Source organism: Nelusetta ayraudi, unplaced genomic scaffold (assembly GCF_046127955.1).
Source record: "Nelusetta ayraudi isolate G7.1 ecotype Tasmania unplaced genomic scaffold, CSIRO-AGI_Nayr_v1 ptg000082l, whole genome shotgun sequence".
In the NCBI taxonomy this organism is placed as follows: domain Eukaryota; kingdom Metazoa; phylum Chordata; class Actinopteri; order Tetraodontiformes; family Monacanthidae; genus Nelusetta; species Nelusetta ayraudi.
In genome coordinates this window covers 1,583,285-1,599,092 of record NW_027466132.1, presented here as the reverse complement: position 1 = coordinate 1,599,092, position 15,808 = coordinate 1,583,285, and the positions used below count along the sequence as shown (strand labels likewise).

At 43.1% G+C, this 15,808-nt stretch overlaps 1 protein-coding gene across 1 annotated transcript; it reads left to right on the top strand.

Annotated features, from left to right (window-relative positions):
- Positions 1–6,316: 6,316 nt before the first annotated feature.
- LOC142900362 (uncharacterized) lies at positions 6,317–15,455 on the top strand. The gene is made up of 26 exons (XM_076044619.1): positions 6,317–6,398; positions 6,544–6,663; positions 6,891–7,040; positions 7,121–7,278; positions 7,609–7,768; positions 7,865–8,046; positions 8,170–8,290; positions 8,436–8,592; positions 8,745–8,998; positions 9,079–9,243; positions 9,325–9,433; positions 9,552–9,647; positions 9,770–10,052; positions 10,774–10,872; positions 11,420–11,534; positions 12,243–12,386; positions 12,527–12,684; positions 12,882–13,041; positions 13,138–13,319; positions 13,419–13,539; positions 13,605–13,761; positions 13,868–14,121; positions 14,199–14,363; positions 14,447–14,555; positions 14,628–14,723; positions 14,837–15,455. The coding sequence occupies exons 2-26, from the start codon at positions 6,601–6,603 to the stop codon at positions 15,088–15,090; spliced, it is 3,912 nt and encodes a 1,303-aa protein (XP_075900734.1). The 5' UTR covers positions 6,317–6,398; positions 6,544–6,600; the 3' UTR covers positions 15,091–15,455.
- Positions 15,456–15,808: the final 353 nt, after the last annotated feature.

The window sequence follows — 15,808 nt, the reverse complement described above, 5'->3', positions numbered from 1 at the left end:
CATGTCACGACTCATTAGACCCGGCGAGAGAGTGATGGCCAGAGAAACGCGGTGCGGTGCGGCACGATGCGGTGCCACCACGTGGACGTCTGCGGTTGCAAAGCGCGTGTGTAATAATGCGGTTAGATGTCCCGGCGGGGGTCAGGAGGGCTGAATGATTATTGACAAGGATCGACAAGGAGGCAAGGGAATCGGAGCTGGTGCGTGTTGGCGTTTGAATGCCACGTAATGCCTGAGGAAAGGCAGAGGTGGACCAAAAAATGAGAGAGTGAGTGAGAAAGAAAAAAAGAGAACACAACCTTGCTGGTTGGTGTTGTTTGCCCACTTGGTATGCACTTTTTGGACTGTTTGCAGAAAGCAAAAAATATTGTCTTCTGCTCTGATTGCAGACACATTTCTGCAAAAATTAAGTTTTTATTTTCAAATGAGGCTTTTCCCAACGTCTGGCTGATGTTATGTAATCCCTCCTCCATCTCAACTGCAGTGTTGCCCTAGTTTTGGTGAAAAGCGGTTGGCGTCTCTGATGAAAGATAAAAGTCTGACGATAGCTGAAATATGGGATCTCTGAACCAGAATTCATTTACACTGATTTCATGGTTAGCCATCCGGTTTGACGGCTCACGATTAAACCCAGCTGACTCCCTCATAATTCACTCAGCCCTCAGTGTCTACTTGACACCAGTTAGAAACTATAATAAATGGAAACCTGGATCAATAGCTTCTGAGATTGACAATAAAGTAAAAAGATATTTTTGTACTACAAGTAAATGTCAACGTTTTTCATTGATTGGATACATTTAAGTCCCTATGGGCCTTTTTTCCCATTTTTCGATAATTGGCTCTTTTCTGTTTAATTAAAGTTAGCTGTGATTTGCGCTGTCTTCATATCAAGCCCCAGTGAGGGCTGACCTGAAGTGTGCAGCTACAGACAGAGCTCAGAGGTAGATACCGAGGTCAGTGTGGCTCAGAACATTCAAACTGACAGCTGCTGGCGTCTTCCTTTTTTGGCACTTTGCAAGATATGTTTTCCGGCTTGGGTAAAAAAAAAAAAGTGCATGTATCACATTATTCAGCAGAAGAAAGCACCGTCCAAACTCTTGAGGCTTGTCAGAAATGGATTGCCATCAATTTCTTTCCTCTTCAATCCATTCGCGCACGTATATCGGCACGTAAATGTTGGCAACATTGTGCACGCAGCATGTTTACACAACAAGAGCTGACCTTTATGTATGGCGGCATTCGCTCATATTCAATCATGTCTCCAAAACCATAAGCCCAGCAAGTGAAAAAAAAAAAAAAAACAGCTGCGGGCAAAATGAGAATATCGTCCTACATAAATCTCGTCTCTGCCCCCCGGCGTCTCGTGCCTGCACAGACTGACATCCATCACGGGGCCGAGTCCATTCCAGTGGCTGAGTTTGTAATTCCATCACAAAGTATATTGTGCAGCCAGGCAATGAGCGTTGATGGCTGTTTTAATGTAAATGCCGGCTTTTTTATGTGTGTTGTTTTTCTGTTAGGTGCGAAAACAGCTCAGTCGTTTCCGCATCGTCTCTCTGGCTGAAGAAGTCAGAAAAGTACCAAAGTACACGAGTCCCACGATCTGAAAGACAGTCGGTCTTTTCTTCCGGCCTTTTGAATATTTTTGGTGATTAACGGAGATGCAGGAGCTCACGGCTGCCTGGATGCGTCCGGACTTACATGGCTTTTCCCGTTCCGCCCCTTCGCTGCCGCTTTCATCACGACCTCTTCCGCGCACAGACAACAGGCAGGGCGGCGAGCACAATGCGACCGTCCGGATAAAAGACGCAGCTGGCCTTTTGATCATCCGCCCGGAGACGAGGTAGCAGGTCTGTGTTTGACTTAACAACCATTTTGAGAGGTGACGCTTTGTATGAAGGCCTGTTGTATAATGTATCACGGAGGCAAAAAGGCCATTCTGACAAATTCATAAGGCTTTGTGACACCTGTTACAAACGTTCATAACATCTTACATCTTATAACCGAGGTTGTATTGTGGTGGATATTATGCATTTCAAGCTCTTCAGACATTTTGGATTGTATATATATTACAATTCGCGCATATAGAACTGCAACTGCTGTCCTACACACTGCAGTTGCAGTTGCTGCAGTTTTTTATTTCAACACAGACCGTGTTAATATAAAGAACAGCGCTAACACAGTGCTCTACTCTTAGTAATTTGAGTAAACGCTAAAGACCCTAATGAGGTCTTTGGGGAAGAAAAGAACAATAAGGGAGAATTATTGTGAATAAATGATGAATGCACAAGAGAGGACTCGGAACCTAATGTGCCTTGTGTGGAGTTTAATTCTGCGTCGCTCCCTTGTGAACGACTATAAAATCTCAAACAAATGACACAGTGGTTTGCATGTTGCACTGCTGGACTGAAGGTTTAGCGTTTTAGAGTTGAATGTTTGTCTTGGCGAGTCATTTTTTGTGTCGTTCCTCTTTATTTGTCTTTCTTTTGGAACTTCATATTATAGCAGCCTAATTATGGTGCAAGTAGTTCTGTAAGTTGCGTACTGTTGTGCAACAATAAAGAGATAAATCCAAAGTATTTAGAAAACATCTGACCACTCCACAAATGTTAATGTTATAATATAAAAACAAGAAGAACATGTATGTACGTACATACACACACATTACATGCATGGTGATAAAAATTAAAAAAAAACTGTATGATCGGTTTTACTATGTAGGCAAAGATTTCAGTCATTTTCCCAATTACCAATTTTGAACGTTCTTGAATTATGACTGTATAGACCGTATAGATTAGTACATAAATGGCACAAGAAGGGTGATGTGTGGATGATGAATGACGGACATGTGCCCTGTGATCATCGAATAGTAAATCTGAAAGGCACATGCACGGTCCAGTGACACGAGTCCATCGAGTCCTCCGTCAGAGTCGTGGGCTCACATGTCATAAAGCCTAATGGCGGTGGGGGACGAGGGGTGGGGGAGGGCCGATGGATCTTCTCGCCAAGTCAGTCCCTCCCTCGCGTGGTCAGATGACTCGTTCGCTCTTGTCGTCTTGTCTTCTCTGACCTGACAGGAGGGTGGCGGCGCTGGCAGTGACAGGGTATTATCATCTCTTACATAACTTGTTTGAGCGAGGTTGTTTTATGAGCACAGTTGAGTTTTGTTAAACGTGCAGAATGATGGAGGAGTTTAATACAGTCACCATTTTCCCACAGGGACTGGATTAAAAGCTTCGTACACAGTGCGAGAGGCTCCAGGTTGGAACGCTGTTGGACTTAAAGACCCCGACCTCGGCCGACGAGCGCTGGATATTTTTCTACTGTATTGAGTCACACAAAAAGCACACACCCTTCAAATATGGTTCACCGCCAACGCGGAGCATCAATCACATTAAAACCCCTTGTGTTTTTAATAAACAACGCCGCTCTCATTTCTTATCACCGCAGATGCACGCGGTTAATATTTCATCGTTGCAGATGTTTACCAGTGTTTTTGCGGTGAAACTCTCCAGCAGATGAAAAATTAATGACCCCAATCGTCTCTGTATTTGCATCCCTCTCCATGCGGTGTGTGACCCTGTTGCACGGCCCAGTCGGCCGGACAGACCGACCAGTGAACCAGAAGCAGAGATTGATCTGACCACTCGGTGCCGAGCACAAAGCGCGGTTTATGACCGCCGCACTGCTGACAAGTGGTTTCTCTATAAGGCTAATTATTTCCTATTGACCTTTGTGACATGAGCTGTATGTTCACCATACTAATATTGATGGCAAAGCACGTGTATGTATTTGCGTCCACGTGAGTCTCAAGACAATGATGCACCACTCTTTTTAATACACCATCAAGTCTTTTCCGTTCAACAACAGGCGTGTGCTTGTTCAATCCGATGTTGTGCAAATTGAAAACGTTTGTTGTTTCCGATAAAACGTCTGTATGTTGCGAAAAGGTTTTTACGCTTGCGTGTCTCACAATTGAGACTTGTGCAGCACGGACTATGTATCGTAGACAAAGAGGGGGAAATCTTCAGTGCTGCTCTGTTAGCTACGCCGCCATCCAGTTCGGACAAACTCTTTCGGTAACAGCAAAAAGCAAGCTGATTGGTAAAGGAATCTCATGATAAAATTAAAACTCTGTCTGTGTGAGCTTGACAAGATGGATCACAGAACTGAAACATTATCGACCCAACTGTCATGCAAGGCTGTAATATTCTTGACTTAATAAAAAGAACCTTTTTAAGTATCTGTGTTGAAAAAAAAAAAATCAAACTGTGATGAATGAGATTCTGGGGCAAAAAAAATGATTGGTTGGTTTTTCGTCCTCAAGCACTAAACCGAAAAATAATACCTTGGTACGATGATCCACTATATCAAACCTATTGATTTATCCCAAAGCGCCTTCCTCGCCGTGACCTTCAGCTCTCGGGCTAAATTGGCACTGATGCTAACCGTTGTTCACAGGAGGGTGATAATGCCGGGGCAGCTTGAAGAGATCGTGCCAAGGATAAATTGGATTGTTTTGTTTGAGCCCTCCTCGGGTCCAAAGGTTGGAAGGTTGACAATTAGCCTGGAGAGGAAACTTCCCCAGTGAGGCCTTTGGGTTTAAAGAGTAACCGTCATCTCCAATTTGAGCAACAGGTCTCATGATGCCACCTTCTGTTTGTTTTGCACAAACCTTCAATCAAAGACTCACTTAGCAAATAAGCTGCCGCAGCGTCTCAAATGGGCTGAGATCCCTTTTGGCTCTGATGTCGTTTGGAAGTGACTCAGTGCTCGTTGTGATTCATAGACAATATAAAGATAAAAAGGAGCTAGGGAACGAGGTGTTTGACAAGGCGACGGCTCATCGTTAGATAACAGAAACCTCTAAAACCCACTGGAGCTGCAGGGGTTTCAAAAGTTTACCACCGTGAATGTAAATGTTTGATCGAACCCTTTGGTAATGTCTCTGTTTTTGTTGCTGTGGTTTCACTTTTACCACTTTGTCATGTGCTGTGTCAGAGTTTTTTTTCGAGCGCATTTGTCCGTCTTGGCTTGAACTCTCAGCATTTGTGACCATGAGTTATGATTGTGCACAAAAGACATACAGACCTCTAACATTAGACCGAGACCACGAGACTCAAAATACTCACACTCACTGCCTTTTGCCGTATGTTACTTTTCATGGAAAAACCCTTTTTACTATTCAATTTGTTTTATCAAAATTGACTGAGCTCCAAGGACTCTTTTTTTAATGTATTACCACCACATTTGCTAATTTTAAAGTATGAAAATGTAATGTAAATGTAATTTAATGTAAGATGTTGGTGTTATTTGTCAAAAATGTTTCCACTGGCTAGCTGTGTGTTGTGTTATTTTATAGTTAAAAAAAAAAAAAAACTCATAATTTTGTTGTTTTGAAAAGCAGCCCCAGGGGAGGGAAAGCTCATCAGCACTAATGAACCAGAATGGGGAGGGGGAAAAACTACTATTAGTACCCAATACTGCTTGTGGCTGAATTGCTGAACCTCGAGGAATATTCTTGTTTTCTTCACGACTGACTGAGACGTCAGCCTGGAAATGGACTCCAAAAGAAAAGGATGGAGAAACTGAGTTCTTCTACAATGAACTGAAGTTCTACCTTTGTGGTGAATTCCTCAGGCTGCAGCAGTGAAGTGTAGATGTTGAAGGAATCCTGGTTGACACCGACTTGATTGTATAAAAGCAGGTTTATTACAAAGAGGTCAGGTATCAAAGAGGCGCCTGAGGAGGTTGTGTGTCCAGATGCGCACAAGCTCTCACAATCTCCTGAGAATAGATCGAACATCCCCTTCTTATACACACAGGTCTCGTCATCATGCACAATTCCATATAAGGAGGACAAAGAAATAAACATGAAACAGAAGACGAAGGGAAGGGAAAGTTACAGGCCGGAGTTAGAATGTGCGTTGTCTAAACACTCTTCCAACGGAGTGGACATGAAACTATCCAGGGGAAGTAACCTGATACAGGAGTTGCAGCTGAATGTGTTAAGTTGCTTCTTGCATGATTTTAGTATTTTTTTTACTCTATGAAGCCCTTTGAGTTGCGTTAGTGCATTATTATTAACGCATAAGGAATTGTGACGCACAAATATGCTGCCGTGCCCTGTTTTAGCACCTTGACGTGCACACGGGTTAGGGTTAGGTTTAGGTTTACAGTGAGGATTTGTTAGTGTTCCTGTATTTGCTCACACTAGATTCTCAGGTAGGAATGTTACTGTCATTCATTGAAATAACAAAAACAAAAACCTTAACGATTCGCACAGTGATGGGTGAGCTATTCACTGTGATTAAAGAAAACAGTCCCTCCTCTGAGTAGAGTCAGTCTGGGTCCGTCCGAGCTGTCCGCAGTGCGCTCACTTTTGTGAATTCCGCCACGTGAGTGTAACCTGTGTGAGTGATGTGTGTGCTGCTGTTGCCGTCTCTCGCTGGCTATTTGTCAAATAAAGATACTGTTGAACCTCGGACCCTTTGGGTGGATATGAGCTCACAGTTTTTTGTCTTTTTGTTTATTTTGTCTCAGTGCGCTGGTAGCACGGCAGCGACTCAGGAAACGTGAACCCGATGTTTTTAGTCAGATATGATGGCATCTGCTGTGGCACCCAGAAAACATGAAGGAGGACTTTGCAGTCTGGAATTTGATGTAAGTGGACAGACGTTCCCGTATAAAATATAGACTTCTCTTGACAAATTGATTGTTAGTAATTGTTAGGTTTGCCATTAGGCAAGCGTTGACATTACCAGGAGAGATTTACTTGGCTTCTATATCTATATATTATATATTTTGTTTTTTCTCATTTCAGGTTTTTTTGCACATTAATTAGACAAAAAATCTGACTGGTTAAATCTGCTTGTTTCCAAATTATAAAGGTGCTGCCGATAGATGATGTCAATGATCGACCAAAGAAGAAGAGAAAATCATGTATAGACATCAGGATGCCAGAGGAGGGCAGAAACAAGCTGGTGTATTCAGTGACTGATGTACCACCTTGGTATCTTTGTGCATTTTTGGCCTTGCAGGTGAGTGTCGTACAAAGTCTCGCCAGCGTGGCTTACCGTCGTTTTAACGCAGCTCATACTTGTCTTGTCCCGCCGTGTAGCACTACCTGACTGCGTTCGGAGCCATGATCGCCATCCCTCTGCTCCTGTCCGAAGGTCTTTGTCTGCGGCACGACAGCTTGACCCAGAGCCGACTCATGAACACCGGCTTCTTCGTTTGCGGCCTGTCCACTGTGCTGCAGGTCACCTTCGGCGTCAGGTCGGGATGTCGCTGTTCATTAGTCGCTCAATGACGCTCAGTAAAGGGAAAATGAAAGACATTTAGGGCTTTCTGCACATTAAGAATAGCCTTCAGAATCAGAATAGCCATTATTGTCACTGTAGCAGAGGATACAATGAAATTGCGTGACATTTGACGCAGGAAATACACAGCGGCTGGGACATTCGTCAACTACACACAAATGGAAATGCTGGACGTTTGCATCAATCAAACCAACATTTGTAGTGTTGGGTTTTTTACCCAACCCCAACTGAACACATTGTTTTCCCAATTGTCTAAATGTGTTTGCGTCGACTTTCCACCTCCCAGGCTCCCGATCCTGCAGGGAGGAACCTTTTCTTTAATCACACCTACAATGGCGATGCTGTCCACGCCAGAGTGGAAGTGCCCAGCTTGGACCCAGAATGCCAGTCTGGTCAACACGTCTTCACCTGTCTTCATAGAAGTGTGGCAAACCCGCTTGAGAGCAGTAAGCCAAACAAGGACGGAACAGTTTCAGTGTTGGTCTTTTAATCCGGAGATCGTGTGTTGTCACTGAGGCACATTGTGTTGCATTTTTGCACAGGTGCAGGGCTCCATCATGGTCGCCTCCCTCCTTCAGATCTTGGTGGGTTTCTCCGGCCTCATTGGCTTCCTCATGCGCTTCATCGGACCATTGACCATTGCACCCACGGTTGCTCTCATCGGCCTCTCGCTGTACGACTCAGCTGGAGTCGAGGCAGGGAGCCACTGGGGCATCGCTGCCATGTAGGTCACCAACCTGTCCCCATTGTGGCTGTCAAAGTCTAAAATGAAGAACAATCCCTGAAGTCTGACAAATTGCAGCCTTCAAGACTGCTTGCTCCAACCGTTTTCCTTTCATTCCCACAGGACCACCGTGTTGATCATTGTCTTCTCCCAGTACCTCCAACGTGTACCAGTCCCTGTCCCTGCATATAGCAGAACCAAGAAAGCACACGTCACAAAGTTCTACATCTTCCAGACGATGCCCGTATGTTCTGTGTAAAATTTCTTCTCTTGAGCAACTGCCAGAGTACGATTCTGTCAGTTATGTTTTTTTGTCTCATCTAAAGTTTCTGTTGGCTTTTTATTTGTTGATATTACTTTTTAATATGTTAATATTATGCCTTAAAAAGATTTTGCTGGGAATATCCGTCTCCTGGTTGGTCTGCTACCTTCTCACCGTCTTCAATGTCCTACCATCTGATCCCTCCCATTATGGCTACATGGCCAGAACTGATGTCAAGGAGAAAGCGATCTCTGATGCACCCTGGTTTACATTTCCATATCCTGGTAAATTTATAGGAAAGCCATCAATGTGCTGAGGAAATTGTCAGTGATTTGTTCACCTACACATACCGACGAATAAGAGACATTTAAAAAGTGTCCCTAGGAAAAGAATCTTACCAAAAGAAACATTTTCTTTTCTTATTCTTCTTCTTCAGGTCAGTGGGGCATGCCGACTGTAAGTCTGGCAGGCGTTCTAGGCATTATGGGTGGGATCGTCTGCTCGATGACCGAGTCTGTAGGGGACTACTATGCTTGTGCAAAACTGTCAGGGGCCCCTCCTCCACCCAAACACGCCATCAGTCGGGGGATTGGCATTGAGGGCCTCGGTAGTCTGCTGGCTGGTGCTTTTGGCACAGGCAATGGGACCACCTCATTTAGTGAGAATGTGGCCATCCTTGGCATCACAAAGGTAAACTGAAACATGTTTAAATCAAAATGCTGGCAGTTGGGGACTGGTTCTGAGTCTATGATTTTCTTATTTCCTGACAGGTGTGCAGCAGGACTGTGATTCTCCTGAGTGGAGTGTTTATGATTCTGATGGGGATCATTGGCAAAATTGGTGCCATCTTCACCACCATCCCCAACCCTGTGGTTGGAGGAATGTTTATGGTGGCCTTTGGTGTCATTGGTGCTACGGGCATTTCTAACCTGCAGGTGAACAAGCTGCAGCGTCATATTGTAATCAATCTTCAAGACATGATATGAAAAAATGTGCTCACACATCTCCATTTAAAGTCCACAGACATGAATTCTTCTAGGAACATATTCATCTTTGGCTTTTCCATGTTCTCTGCATTGGTCATCCCCAACTGGATCATGAAGAATCCTGGTTTCATTCATACAGGTACAGTCAACTAGAAAAGGTACTAAATTTATCAACTTGTCCTTTAATCAAGGCGGCTACTTGCTTGATATTTTTTGAATGTTCCATTTTTGTTTCACATGTCCATGCATAACCATAGGTGTCAAGGAGGTGGACCAAGTGCTACACATATTTTTGACCACCCATATGTTCATTGGAGGCTTTCTTGGCTTCGTCCTTGACAACACAGTCCCTGGTAAGAGCATGACTTTGGTGGTGGACTTAGAGCTGAACTTTGTAACCTCTGTTGGGCCAAAACATCAGTCGTATTTCCATAATCTTCTTTGCAACTCAACATTTTATTTTTTTTGCGCCCAGGGACCAAACGTGAGCGTGGCCTCTTAGACTGGAACAAGGTGGAACAGCTTGATGACTCAGATGAATCCATGCCCTCAGAGGAACTGTATGACCTCCCCTTTGGCATCACTCCTTTCCTGTCATCGCAGTCCTGGGTTCGCTTCATTCCTTTCTGTCCACGGAACGGCGATGAAAATCTGTGCAGGCCTGAAGACGTTCAGACAACAGCACAGAGACAGAAGAGGAAGGAACTGTCTGAGAGGGCGGGGCCTATCAGATCTGCTTTACTGAAATTAATAAAGAAGTAATATGAACCAGATTCATTTCCATTGGGGTGATAGTTTTGTACGTTCATCTGAATGGTGAAGAGTTGCAATTTATGTCAGAACAGAAAACCAGGTAATGTCATCACCTTGTAATGCAACTGCTACTTCAACACATGCTGTATTTTTAAAATTCATTTCAAATCAAATTCAGCTCCACACATCCCAACTTGCCCTGGAGATCAGAGTTTTATTGGAAATGTTGCCGTTTGTGTTTCTTACCTTTGCATGCAAAGGAGATTTCCGGCTCACTTTTGGAAAGAAAATCCTTCTTCACCTCGCTGAGATAAAATTAAAATTTGCCTGGAAAGAAATGTATTATATTGTTCACTCTTGCTGCTCCTGGAACCCATAAAACCAACCAATAAGTTATTATTGGTATTCTCACTGCAAAACAAATAACCCACCTCCTTTATCTTTCTCTTGGCCGCCCACACCGAGGCCTTGTGTAGCCTGCATTCATTTCCTCTTTGGTAGCATGAACGGCTTTTACGCGTCAATTCCGTCAGTGGTACCATCACTTTGACCTGAGGACATTTTGTCCACTGGCAAATGATTGGCTAGCGAGATGACAATTGTGGTTAAAAATTTCCTTTTGAATGATCCCTCTCCTTAGATGTGCCTATTACTGTTTGAAATCTGGGAACCCAGTGTGGAATGTGATGAGAGACAGAGTCAGGCTCATTTTGAGCTGATGTAAAGGGGTATTTTGTTCCCGAGGCACTGGTCGACAAGAGAAGTGCATTTAAGATGCAATCACTTTTGTCCAAATCGTAAAGAAGCCACTCCATTCATCCCCAGGTAAGACTCAGGGGATTCTAGCCTATGGGTCTGGAGCCAGTAAGTGTGAAAGTGCAGTTGTGGTTTTAGTTGTTTTTTTTGTTTGTTTTTTTTTTCAGAGGTGTGAGAGGGCATTTGTACGATGTAAATTGCATTTACATAAAAAAAAAAAAAAAATCTATTTTTGTGAGTAATTTTTCCTGTAGTTGTTTTTTTTATGAAGGGAATTTCTGGGGAAAGTATTTTCCCATGTTTTTCTGAGTAATTTATATTTTTTAGTTGTTTTGTCAAGGTATATGGTAATTTGAGGTATTTTGGTAATTCAGGGGGGGAAATTACTCTTTTTAAAAATGGAAGAGTAAATTACTCCAAAACACAGGGGAAAAAATACTACAAAAACCAAAACTGCTTCAGTAAACATGATCTAGTTTTTTAATTACTAAATGAAAAAAAAAACTTGTCTGATTTATCCTTGCGTCGTGTCCACGTCACCTTTTCAAATACAGGAAACTTCCTTTTACTCCTCCTCCTTTCATGATGCATTTCCTTATTGGTTCGCACTGCCAAGGTGGAAGAACTTTGACACAAGATATCACACCAACATTTTTTTTCTACGATTGTGCGTGCTCTCCAACATGGGTACTCGGACATCAAACGGAGGACTTAACAATTCTGGATTTAATGTAAGTATATGACTGATTCATATTGAATATAAAATATGTTTTCAAAATAATAATAATACTTTAAAAAAAAAAGCAGTTTCCAAATTGCGTCATCATAGAGTAAATAACACTTATTTACTCTATGAAAGTTATTGGGAGAATTTTAATTCGAAGAAAAATGTCAAACTGTACATTGTGCTTATTTGTATGTTTCATTAAGTTTCACATTCTATTTGTTTGAATGCTTTTGGGTTTTTTTGTTTTGTCTTTTTTTCAAATATTACTAATATAGGGTAATAAGAAAACTTGATTATTTGTCTAAAAACTTAAATTACGCAGAATGCAAATTTGTGCCTCACTATTTTTCTGATGGTGTTCTCAACGGCGGCTGTATCGAGAAGAAAAATCAAAGATCTTTATTGTTATTATGCAAGCAGAACAACATTTTGCTTGCATAAGTAACATGGACATTCAAGAAAAACATGTTTGAAAAAAAAAAATGTAAAACATTAGAAAAAAATATTTACAAAGTCCATAGGACACAAAATATTAACCACATTTGGATTTTTTTTTTTGATTTTTTTCGGGATCAGAACTGACCCGCAAGCTATTATTCAACAGGAGGTGGTGTTATTTTTTTTTTATGTGCCTGTGTAATTTTCTCTTGCAAATTCTTTTATGATTGGTTGCATGTGTTATCATGTTCATATTTTCTTAATGGTGCTGCAGATAGGTGAAGTCAATGATCAATCCAAAGAAACAAACGCAAAGCCTCCCATGGACGCCAGCACGCTACAGAAGGACAGAAACAGTCTGACCTATGTGGTCACTGACATTCCACCCTGGTACCTCTGTATTTTTTTGGCCTTGCAGGTGAGCGTCTTACAGCCTATTTCATGGTTTGAATTTGGCTCCTGGCCTTTGGCCCATGCTTTGAGCTGGGCTTGCTTGCACTGTTTGCAGTGGACGAAACACTGCATTGATTCCAGTCATAAATTCCTTCTCATGTGCAGCACTACATGACGGCATTCGGCGCACTCATCACCATCCCTCTGCTTCTGGCCGAGGGTCTTTGTCTGCAACATGACAGCCTGGTCCAGAGCCAACTCATCAACACCATATTCTTCGTCAGTGGCCTGTGCACCGTGCTGCAGGTCACCTTTGGCGTCAGGTCAGAATGCTAGAGCCACTCAGTTTTTTCAGCCACGGATGCTATTTCTGTGAGGCACAACTAAAACACAGAGCCTAATGTCATCATCAGCTACACACACCTGAAAATATGGGCGTTGATTATCATGTAGCGACCAGATGAAATGCTTTCCTTTCCTGATTGTCTAAATGTGTTTGCGTCGACTTTCCACCTCCCAGGCTCCCGATCCTGCAGGGAGGAACCTTTGCTTTACTCACACCTACCTTGGCGATGCTTTCAACGCCAGAGTGGAAGTGCCCAGTTTGGACCCAGAACGCCAGTCTGGTCAACACGTCTTCACCTGTCTTCATAGAAGTGTGGCAAACCCGCTTGAGAGTAGTAAGCCAAACAAGGACGTAGCAGTTACAATCATGGAATAACGATCTGGAGATCAAGTGTTGTCACTGAGGCACATTGTGTTGCATGTTTGCACAGGTGCAGGGCTCCATCATGGTCGCCTCTGTCCTTCAGATCCTGGTGGGTTTCTCCGGCCTCATTGGCTTCCTCATGCGCTTCATCGGACCATTGACCATTGCACCCACGGTTGCTCTCATCGGCCTGTCGCTGTACGACTCGGCTGGAGACAAGGCTGGAAGCCACTGGGGCATTGCTGCCATGTAGGTCACTTGCTTCTGCGGCATGTAGATGTCTTTGTGCAGATGTCAAAGATTTCCAAAGGTTTTAAATCACTTACCACATTCCTCCCATACCCACAGGACCACCGTGTTGATCATTGTCTTCTCCCAGTACCTCCAACGTGTACCAGTCCCTGTCCCTGCATATAGCAGAACCAAGAAACTCCATGTCTCAAAGTTCTACATCTTCCAGATCATGCCAGTATGTTTCTATCTATCTATCTATCTATCTATCTATCTATCTTACTTATCATAGATCTTTCTCAGATTCTTTTAGGAATTTCCATCTCCTGGTTGGTCTGCTACCTCCTCACCATCTACGATGCCCTACCATCTGATCCTTCCCATTACGGCTACATGGCCCGAACTGATGTGAAGGGGGATGTGGTTTCTGATGCACCATGGTTTACTTTTCCATATCCTGGTAAATTATGAAAAGATACTGATAAATCAATATCAGTATATCAAATATAGACAAAATCCTATGAGGGAGCTGATGTGAGGTACCAGTGTTTTCATCTCTCACTCAGGTCAGTGGGGCATGCCGACTGTGAACCTGGCAGGCATTCTGGGCATTATGGGTGGGATTGTCTGCTCGATGGCCGAGTCTGTGGGGGACTATTACGCTTGTGCCAAACTGTCAGGTGCCCCTCCTCCACCCAAACACGCCATCAGTCGAGGGATTGGCATTGAGGGGCTTGGCTGTCTGTTGGCTGGGGCCTTTGGCACAGGCAACGGCACCACCTCATTTAGCGAGAACATTGCTGTCCTCGGCATCACAAAGGTAAGCAACTCCACAATTCTGAACCGAACACAAAACGTACTGGCAATTACCTATGATTAAAAAACACTTCCTGACAGGTGGGCAGCAGGACTGTGATTCTCCTGAGTGGAGTGTTTATGATTCTGATGGGGATCATTGGCAAAATTGGTGCCATCTTCACCACCATCCCCAACCCCGTGATTGGAGGAATGTTTATTGTGGCTTTTGGTGTCATCAGCGCCGCGGGTATTTCTAACTTGCAGGTGAACAAACTGTCTCGTCCAGTTGGAATCAATCTTCAAGATATGATGTGAAGAAAAATATGCTCACTCATCTCCTTTTAAAGTCCACAGACATGAATTCCTCGAGGAACGTATTCATCTTTGGCTTTTCCCTGTTTTCTGCATTGGTCATCCCCAACTGGATCATGAAGAATCCTGATTTTCTCAAAACGGGTTAGTAAAACATAGAAGATAGCATTTGCTGTATATCAATTAGTTTGTTTGCCTGACTGTCCACTTTGCCAGGTGTCGTGGAGGTGGATCAAGTGCTACACATATTGTTGACCACCCATATGTTCATTGGAGGCTTTCTTGGGTTCTTCCTTGACAACACAGTCCCTGGTAAGAGGAAGACAAGGGTTTTATTGTTAGCTTAACATAGGTTCCTGTCTAAATATCACTTACTTTGTAAGTGTTCGATAATCCTCTTATAATCAACGTTTAACATTCCGTAGGGACCAAACGCGAGCGTGGCCTCCTAGAATGGACCAAGACGGAACAGCTCGAGGACGCAAAAAAACCCATGGCGTCAGAGGAACTGTACAACCTCCCCTTTGGCATCACTTCCTGCCTTTCATCACAGTCCTGGGTTCGCTTCATCCCGTTCTGTCCACACAACAGCCAAAACAGGCAGCACAAGTCTGAGGACGATGATACGGTACAGGGATGGGACAGTAAGGAGCTGGGGGTGGTTGAATCTGCCTTTTAGAGTTTAGGACGTTGGACATTGACTATAAGACTTTTTCCCAGCAAGTTTGTGATGTTTCCACCTGAGAAGAAGCCTTTCTACCTTTAACGATTGTAAAATTTAAATGAACAAATCACTATGTTCCAAACAGTTAATAGTTAATTCACCTTAATGATTTACAGCAATGAGTGGAGTTATGCATATTCTTTGACTCCTCCTCTGGCTCCTGGACAGAGGATTTTTCTTATTTATTATCCACCTCTCAGGGAACCAGAGCAAAACTTTTTATTGTCTTTCCAGTATTCACGGTTTCATGAAAACTAAGTTGCGGCAGCCTTGAAAATTGAAATTTTATGCAATGTGTGCATGACTATTACATGGAAAATACGTTTTTTTCCTGTCGCTGTTGGCACCACCTGGAAGCACCTAGATAAGATTGATTCTGCTTCTGTGACGTATTTAAGACTTAAGTTTTGCATAATAAAAATGTCTCGCACAATTTTTGAAAGTGTGCACGCTTCTTGCAAGCACTACTTTCTTTGAAAGAAAATCCATCTTGTCCGCCTTGCATGTGATTGGCTGTGCAAGTGTCCCTTAATATTTTTTGTTTTGGTCCCTTCTCTGTGATATCACAATATTGCACATTAAAAATTTGTATCTTAATGTGCTCACAGGGGTTCCTGCGCAGCGATTCACAGAAGGGTTTTACATAATTGTGTGCTGTCATTTTACATATCAG